The sequence below is a fragment of the Zootoca vivipara genome, chromosome 16 (genome assembly GCF_965207765.1).
Source record: "Zootoca vivipara chromosome 16, rZooViv2.hap1.1, whole genome shotgun sequence".
NCBI lineage: Eukaryota > Metazoa > Chordata > Lepidosauria > Squamata > Lacertidae > Zootoca > Zootoca vivipara.
The window spans coordinates 16,500,961-16,510,729 of record NC_142599.1 but is presented as its reverse complement, the minus strand read 5'-3'; the positions used below and the strand labels follow the sequence as shown (position 1 = coordinate 16,510,729).

Below are 9,769 nucleotides of genomic sequence, written 5' to 3'. Positions count from 1 at the left end.
CTTTGGCCAGAGAAACCACCTGTCCCATTAGTTGTGCTCTGGAGCTGTGCTTCCTATTCCAGCAGCCCCTTCACTAATTCTGTTGCCTCACCTGTTATCTTTCTTTGATGTTTCCTCATAATTTATTCTTTATACCTCACCTCACCCATCTGGCTGGGTTTCCCCAGCCACTCTGAGCAGCTTGTGTTGTTCTTTATCTTGACATCTTATGGGAGGGTATTCCACAGGGAGGGGCACCACTGCTGAGAAGGCCCTCTGCCTGATTCCCTGTAACTTCGCTTTTCAGTGAGTGAACTGCCAGAAGGCCCTCAGAGCTGGATGATAGGGCTCCTTCAGGTATACAGAGCCAAGGCTGTTTAGGGCTTTATAGATCAGCATCTTGTGCTGGGAGTCATGAAGTTACAGGGGCCTCTAGAAAAGGCCCTTAAAACAACTGGGACTTCATAACCAATTTATGTCATGTGAAGAACTACGAGGTCTGTTCTCCCAGTTGTGGGCAGTCACTGCTATTCCATCATCCATACTGGAGTTTGACTGTATGGATACACCTGTGCTGTATTTTTCTGCTCCACCCATCTCCCCAATTTTTCTAATCTGGAAGGTGCACAAGTATTTCTGTAGCTTTTTTTGCAGGGGGAGGGAGAGAAAACCCAGGAAGTGCATGAGAGCAAATGTTACCAGCTTTAGTTATGTTTAACAAAGGGTAAAACAGAGGATTGTGGGTTTTTCATAGGGACAATTGTAGGTTTCATATTTTAATTAATACTCTGGTGTTTTGCAAGAGTGATATTTACTTGACATGTAACAGAGAGTAGTATGAGAGGTGTTCTGCTAGAGTTCTATTGGTTTTATTTAAAAGTCAAATGTGTGCAATTGCAATTTGGGTCTCCAAGATAGTTCCACATGTGCCCTCTGCTGAAATGGTTTCAGACACGCCCACTGCATGTGGCAGCCAGTGGAAATAGGCAGCCTCATGTCATTTTTGCTGCCAGAAATGAAACAGCTAGGCTACGCTCGGGTGAGGAGCAAACGGAAGTAGGGGTGTGGCAATCAGGAACGTTCACTAGAACATCAACAGATGTGACAAACTCCCCCCACATGCTGCAAACAAGTTTCTACTCCAGTGGTCACTGTGGATGACTAATGGGTTATTTTCACTTATCAGTTTTTATCTGGATTGGCATTTTTATGAAAACAATGTGTAGATGCTGCCAAAAAAAAATTGTGTAAGCAACACCCAATTCCACAATACGCTCCCATCTGAAAGCACTCAGGGATATTATACAGTATCTGAGCAACTTTTATATTACTGTAGTGTAAATATTCTGTTGATTTTTCTTCCACTACAATACCCGGCTTGACCAGTAGGCTTTGATAAACCCAGGAACAGAAAGGAATTTAAAAGCTGTATTTTACACCAGCTTCCCACCTGCACAAAAGACAGTCACCCACTGATGAGTTACAGAAACATTTAAGTATATTTCAAAACAACACAACAGGCTGAGCCATACAGGTTGCTCCACTCCTTTACAGCACCTTCCTGCAGACAACCATTAACGCATACTAGTTCTCAAGCTCATATCCCTTCATTCAGAAGGAGAAACAAAAACAATGTACATTTTCCAAACAAAAGAAGTTCAAGTGGCAATGTTTTACAGTATTTCATTACCAACACTTCCCTAGTAAAAACTGTAAGTCATAAAAAAAGATTTTATTGAATAAGAAAGGGGGGGTAACAAGGCTTCCTACGAAAGACTATATCCATCCATTTTGGAATGTAAACTCTGAGCAGAAATAAAGAGCTCAGTTCACATTTTTAGGAGTCCCTGTTGGGTGCAATCAGTATGGCCTGAAGGGAGAAGAGTAGCGTGGCGATCCCCTGCTTTGGTATGGAGAATCGCGACTCCTTGAACCAGAACGGGAGCGCGAGTAGCCATAGCTGATGCTTCTTTCAGGACAAACTCTGATATAGGATGTTTCACCCTGGAATTTAAAACAGAGAAAACCCAAACATTGGCATAACATCCTGTGGTCAACGTTATGAATGAATGAATGCCAAAAATGAAGATCAGGAACCAATGTACAAGTGGCTCGAGGCTGGAGATAGCTTTTTTTCCATATACACGCAAGTAGGAGTCCGTTTACTGCTGCTGCCTTGGGCCAGCTCTGATCTGGCCCTTGAGGGTCTACAGATGAAGGCCATGTGTTACATAACAGCTAGTACGGTGCAGGTATTAGTAAGGCAAACACAGCCACGTTCTGTCCTCATCTAACTAAGAGAAGGGTGAAGATGTCGGTAGTTTCCAACTTTTAACTGCCAGAGGGAAAGAGATGTAATCTAGTGGAGTCCTTCAGCATACTTGGGAGATGCCTTGGTGAACAGTCTCACCAGCTCATCTTAATTTAATTGTATCTCAGCAGCTCAGGTTCTGAAGGGAAATCCCACAGCAAGCAGCCTCCAGCTGTGACAGAGAGGGTGGTTGCAGCAGATGGAAGAAGGTGGTTGCAAGAGAGGTAGCAATGCCCCAAGACTAGGAAAAAACTGGTTTATGGCAGAGACATCATGAGACCACCATAGGAAGAGGTTCCATGCATAGGTGGGAAAGACTGCTATTGTAACCACTATGGTTACTCATCAGCATCTCTGGGGAGAAGCGCTGCAGTTTGTGGATGCAAGCTCTGGCTGCCAAGGCAAAGGTGAGCTAAGCTTATTCAACAGCCAACCACTAGCAATCTCTGTTCAACTCTTGGTCTGTTAAAGGGAGAATGGCAAAGCAAGTCAACTCGACTTACCTAGACGAAGACAGAGGCAAGTAAATCCAAATGCTTATTTTTTTTCCATGTAACTTAGGAATGAACCCCAGAAAACCTGGCCTTGGCTGTCAGGGCTCACACCACGCCATCATGGGGCAGGTTTCACAAGGCCTTGACCACTCTTAAGCTGGATTCCTAACATGCTATAAGGATTACCATTAGCCACCAATTCCGAGACTAGTGCTAGACTGTGCCCCCGGAGCCTCTTGAGAGCATCACAACAGGACACGTTAACGCATGTTCCTCCATGACTGGCACAACGCACATGCTCTTCACCCACAGGCAGGGACCCACCTCATGAGATCGGAATTTGGTGTCATCCAGTTTACGCAGTGCGTATTCCATGTCTTCCTTGCGGAGAAACTCTACCACCCCCATTCCATCTTTCTGTACATCTGCATAACATACATCACCAGCTTCACGCATATGATCCTTCAGGTCCTGCCAGCTGCCTGATGGAGGAAGCCCTGAGCAGTGAGAACACAAAACATAAGAGACTACGTAAAGAGATGGCACTTGCGGCTTAGGCTGGGCCGGGAAAAGCTGCACACCCTGGAATGGTACCTCCAGTGGGTCTGAGACTCCATCCACCACTTCCACAGACTTCCTGCTTATTAAGGATCCAAAGAACAGCAGTTAAGTTCCATTCCTGAGTGGATGAGCCTTTCATTGTCAGCAAGGTGGTCCCCTAGGTAGGATTCAGAGTTCTGGGCATTGAAAGGAATCCTCCTCCTGTTGGTCCAAGGTAAACTTAACATCACCCCTAACTCTGCCTGGACAGCTTGTACTCCATGTACGACTTAAGATACTCAGGATCAGATTCCCATCCAAGAATGATAGTCCCCTTCTAACAGTATGAGTTTGGATTCCAATTTGTGTCCTTGGGCAGCGAAGCAAGGATACCTGTGTTTAACTATCAGCATGATCATTAAGTAAAGGCAAAGGTAAGTGGCTCCCCTGTTCCATATTGCATTCTGGAGATACTAGAACACTGCTGCTCCTAGCAGTTTTCAAGAACGCTTCACAATACTCTCTAGCAATTCATGTTCTCCCATTCATGCCAAACGTCAAAGAGATTCCTCCAGATATCCTCCCTGCCCTCCCAGGCTTCTGTGGTTCAACACTTTTGTTTTCAGGTCCTGATGCAAAGCTGAGGAGATTGCAATTCAGTAGTTTCCTCACAGGGAGCAATCACATTTTTAGCCAGGATGCCACAGTAGCATGCAGAGAAGCACCAAGATAGGTCACTGTACTTTATTTAAGCAGTACATGGGAATAAACATGTTGGTTTTTTAAAAAAAGTTTTGTTTTAAGTGGACCATTCCATAAAATTGGTCAGGGAGTGCTGAGTTTTCTCCAGAGATTTGATCGCCATGGCAAAACCTCCAAAATACATCCACTTCTCTCCAGTAAGAGGTACTTTCCACCTGTCTCGCCCAACTCACTAAACAAGACACCTACTTCAGATATGGTAATGTTCCTGAGGGATCCACAAGGTTATTAACTGAGGGATCTAATTCAGGTTATTTTCTCTCATAATAAGCAGAAATACTGCACAGCAGCAGCAGCTCAGGCAGCTCTGTAATACTCATTTTTTTTGTCTCAGAGAATCATTTGCTTTTGAGACCCAGTCCTCCTGGCCCTGCACACTACAAGGATCTTCTTCTTTCCCTTCACCCTCCCAGTTGCCCATTTCCAAGTCCATTGAGTTCATGCCTGCCTACAGGTGGAGATGAGATTTATCTTTTGCTCACCATTCATTCACGAAGTTGAACTCCAAAAGCAAATTACAATAGGCTTCCTCCGTTAATTGAACCAGAAAGCTGTCTTCTCCTCTCGCAGCTCTGAAAAAACTCCTTCACAGGAACAGTTTTCTTATTAAAGAAGAAACCCTGTATTACGGAAGCAAGAAGCTCCTTCTCCCCAATATAACAAAACATGTGGCATGGCATCAGGATGGCTCCCAGCCAGTATGAAGTATGGAAGGCAACATACCTGAAACAAGGACTCGGAATTCAGAACGCCGTGTAGGAGGGCCATTCCTCCCACGAGGCCCCCCACCAAAGCCTCCACCCCGTCCTCTGGAAGGTTTGGGAAACTCAACGCGTAGGCGACAGTGACCATAATCGTAGCCATTCCTCCCATAAATTGCATCTTCTGCATCTCTGTGAACAAATAATATATGCATGAATTTAGCATTGCCCAGACAACACAGGAAAGGTATGAAAACAAGAGAAGAGTCTTTTGGTATCTTAAAGACTAACATTTTGTTGCTCCTTAAGGTGCGAAGAGGTACTTTGCTGTGTTTGTTGCAATAGATTAACGCTCTGGAAAATGAGTAGTCCTCGGAACTATTGTACTTTGAAACTTAACTATAGAAATATTTATATATAGTAGGCTGGAAAGAGTGGAGAGGTTCCCAGTTTCTAAGCTGGAAGATGTTAGCACTTGACATTTATGAGTGATAAAGTTGTTTCTAGCTTTGGACAAAAGTCACAGGATGAAACATACTGACTGGACACAGTATTCACCATCAGGATTCAAAATGTTACAAACAATAAAAAGAATTCAGAACATTTCTGCCTTACACTTACAACAACAGTTAGCATATCATAGCACCAGGGAGTTCATATTTATTTTCCGAATGCCAATTACTATGTTGACTTGCCAGTCTCCCTGGAGTAAAATCAAGAAGGTGGCAATCAGGTTAAAAAACATTAGTGCCCTAGGCACTGTTGCTCCAGCTGTTTCAAAAAGCCATTGTCAGTTACGCAAAAAAGGCTACTTTCAAGAGATACAGCAAAATGAAGAAGTTTCTCTATACAGTGGTACCTCTACTTACGAATTTAATGCGTTCCAAACGCACATTTGTAAGTCGAAAAAATTTGTAAGTCGAATCCCATAGGAATGCATTGGGAGAAAAAATTCGTAAGTCGAAGCAACCCTATCCAAAAATTCGTAAGTAGAAAAAATCCTATCTAAACTGCATCCAAGATGGCGGACGGAGCTCCATTCGTAAGTAGAAACATTCGTAAGTAGAGGTACCACTGTATGCTTCTGATGAACAAGAATGCCATCAGCAGACTACTTTCTACAGATCAATTAGCAATGTACCAAACACTACTTTAGGAACCCCTGCAGCCTGCTTCTTATGCCAGCATATTTTTTTTGTAGTTAATCATCATCTCTGATGTGGTCACCCAAAAAATCCCTTCACTACACCACTAAGGGGTCGTGGTTGTGACTTTTGTGTAACTGGACTAATTTCTGATGCAGTCCAATCCTACATTCCTCAGATTAAGGATTAATGGTCTGTTGTCAGTCATGTATGCTGTGGTGTTGAGCTACGCATTGCATAAACTTCTATATTTGAAGAAAATGACTAAAACATACTAACAAGAATTTGCCAGAATCAGAACAGTACATATTTGTAAAGCAGATTTAATATATACACAGTTCTGCAAAAATGAAGGAAACACCCCTTCCATAGGATTTATTGATGTTTTAAAATATTATATATTGCATTTTGTTGTTATATTTAATGTGAACCACATTGTGAAGAATTTTATTCTTGAAAAGCAGTATGGAAATTAATGAATTAAAAATTAATTCATAAACATAAAGACTCCATTCCAGGATTTAGAAAGAAAGAAAGAAAGAAAGAAAGAAAGAAAGAAAGAAAGAAAGAAAGAAAGAAAGAAAGAGACTGGCAACCTACTAAAGATGCAGTGATCTTTACAACATCTAGATCTCTCACTGTATAATATTAACAGCAGATGAGCCATTCCACAGTCCATTTTACTACTCCCCCCCCCCCCCGAATAATCATTTATGAATTGGGAAAAGGCACTATCTTATCCTCCATCTTGTTTCTGTGCGTGTTTTTAAATATAATTGATTTTAAAAAAACCATGTCACTTTGAATTAGGCAGGATTTGTATCCTGAAAGGCAGAATACAAATAAACTGAACCCAAGGTGTGGTTTGAAGCAGAGGTGGGGAATCTGTGGCTCCTCCACTGCTGTTATTGGACAGTCCTAGTTGCAAGACGCAGCAGCCAAGGATGGTGGAAGTTGTAGTCCAACAATATCTGGAGGGCCACAGTTCCCACCCTTGAACTAGTGGCTGGTATTCTTGCAAATAATATTGGTCTTGCAAATAATATTGGTCTAGGTGCATCTGATCCGCCTATGTTGGGGAAGGGTCATACCTCAGAGGCAGAACACCTGATTTGTATGCAGAAGATCCCTAGTTCAGTCCTTGACATATCCAGTATGTCCTGTCTGAATCCCTGGATGCTGCCAATCAACACAAGCTGGGGCTGAGAAACCTTTTTCACACCAAGAGCCACATTCCCTGGTGAACAACTTTTCATGTGACAGATGCAAAAGTAGACACGCAGCAAGTTACCTTCCAACAGTTTGCCATCTCTACACAATCTAGTCCAACAACATGTGTTTTGGTGAAGGCTGTAGGCTGCATTGGATACAATACAGGGTCTGCTCACTGCCTAGATGGGAGGCTGCCTGAGAAAACACCACCAGGTGTATAGGGCGGTATATAAATTCCAATAATAATAATAATAATAACAATGTGTGCCACCTTGGCTTCCATGAAGGAAGCAAGGTGGGAAATAAACACAATACATTTCATATAGATTATTTTAGGATTGTAGGCAACTGAGTTCTACTTAGGGAAACCCTTTGAAACGGATGGACCCAATGCTAATCACGCATATCAATTTTAATGGATTTTATCCATTGCCAAACTCAATAGCAGACCCACTGAAACTGATGGACCCCATACAAGTTATGTCTGTTAATGGGTCACATTTTATCTTAGTGCTACTCAAGAATAGCAGACCCATTGAAATTAACGGACTGTAGGGCAGTCTCATTTCTGTAACTAAATTGTTTTAAGCTGTTTTTAATACTATTTCAATTGCTGGAACCTTAGGGGGAAGGGTGGGTAATGATAATGTTATTCGGTATTTGAACAATTGGTATTAGTAATTGTATTATAAATTGGTATTGTTATTATGAGGCTATAATTGGATTGTATTTGAAAACTAATAAAAATTATTATCATAAAAAAGATAATGTGACACTGTAAGGCAATGTTTATTTTTATTAGTGAGGCTGAAACCATTCCAAAATAAAATATCTATCAATTTCAGGATCATATCCAATGTCAATCCTACACAACAGTACTCTAGACCCGCTGAAATTAACGCAAACTATCTTGGGCTCACCCATTTCAACGAGTCTACTCTCTGGAACATAGCGAATGCTGGATAGCAACCCCCTTATAGCAGTTATTTTAAAAAAATAAATCTGAAAACCGTCTGGGTGGGTGGATGCGGGTGGGTTTGCCTTATAGCAGAAAGCCGACATGTGACGCGCCAAAACGAACCAAATAAAAATAAATTTTAAAAAGGCGGGAAAGAAGGAGAAGGGGGTGAGGCGGGGCTTGCACCTCACCCTGCCAGCAAGATGGAGACCCCCACATTCACAAAATGCCAAAAATTGGGGTTGGGGGGTCCTCTTCTTTCTCCCCCCCCATCATCCAGGCATGCTTGGGAAAGCCCCCCCCAAAAGCCCCCCCCATTCTCAAATATGAGAGATAATGTGGGGGGGAGGGGTTCTCTCCACCTCCCGCCTGAGGGAAACCGGGAACCCACCCGACCCGCTCCCCATCACCCACCGGGGGTCCTCGAAGCGGACGAAGGCGAAGGGGGCGAGCCCGCGCTTGCTCTTCAGCTCGATGTCGCGGATGCGGCCGTACTTGTAGAAAAGCTCCTCCAGGTCCTTCTCGCGCACGTCGGCCGGCAGGTTCCCCACGTAGATGCGGCCGTCGCTACCGCCGCTCCCGCCGCCCCGGCCGCCCCCTCCGGACATGCCGGCCCCGCCGCCTCCGTAGTCCATCATATCCCGGCCCCAGCCCCCAGACATCCTTCCGAATCCCTCACAGGCCGCTGCAAACGCCTCCGGGGCCTATAGTTAGTCAGCCAGCCAGCCAAGTCAGTCAGCCGATTCGGCCTCGGCCCCCGCCCCCTCAGGCCTTAACACACCGCAAGGAGCAACGTGACGGAGGACAAAAAATGAGGAGCAGGGAGGGGGGGAACCGCAGCTTAAAGGGGAGGAGGAGAGAGAAGCGGAGCGCCACCGAGAAGAGATGGGGAAGTGGGGTGGGGGTAGAAGGAACGGCTCCTATGCAAGCCCTCACTCCGAGGGAGGGAGGGGGGAGCACGAAAGAGCCACTGGATGCGCATGCGGCGGCTGCGGCTGCAGTTTGCGCATGCTCAGGTTTTGTCCGCCAAGGGTGCCTCCAGCGGGGTGGGCGGGGATATTTTAGCGGATGCGCACAGTTAAATACGGTGATGCCACTTGTCAGGGCTTCAGCCCCAAAGGATCCTAGGAAGTGTAATTTGTTAAAGGTGCTGGAATAAATAACCATACGGTAGATGCCAGACTGGCTTCAACTCTTCAGAGTTCCCTGGAAAGGGAAGGATTGACCGTTAAACCTCTCTGAAATTGTAGCTCTGGGAAAAGGGAATACAGTACTGTATAGGGATCTTGTGGGCATCCTCTGTCTCGAGAGTGCGCCTCCGGGGATGAAGTCAAACCGCTGTTTTAGCAGCACCAAAGTGACCTCCGGGCACGAGCTTGGGCAGTCTGTATGGAGGTACTGGGTGTGAGCATTTTCACCCCTCCCGTTCTGAAAATCTGGTGATATCTGCTGTTGGGAGGGAACAGTTAGGAATTGTTACTTTGTTGTTTTTCATTCCTGACTCTGCTCTCTGCCGTGTGCTGTGTGCAGCTTAATATCTGCTGTAGATAAGATGGCTAAGTGAGAGGCTATAACACTCGCAAAGCCAGATCTGTAAATACAGTATGCAGTAGTTAATAGAAATAAATGAGGAATGTTTTGAAACCTCTACAAATGCTTCTGCTGTT

General features: G+C 44.5%; 1 protein-coding gene across 1 annotated transcript; it reads right to left on the bottom strand.

Moving 5' to 3' along the window:
• Window positions 1-1,455: 1,455 nt before the first annotated feature.
• SRSF9 (serine and arginine rich splicing factor 9) lies at window positions 1,456-8,869 on the bottom strand. The gene is made up of 4 exons (XM_035099134.3): window positions 8,517-8,869; window positions 4,810-4,979; window positions 3,109-3,281; window positions 1,456-1,983 (listed from the first exon to the last, which is right to left on the bottom strand). Exons 1-4 carry the CDS (start codon window positions 8,762-8,764, stop codon window positions 1,840-1,842), a joined length of 735 nt encoding a protein of 244 aa, XP_034955025.1. The 5' UTR covers window positions 8,765-8,869; the 3' UTR covers window positions 1,456-1,839.
• Window positions 8,870-9,769: the final 900 nt, after the last annotated feature.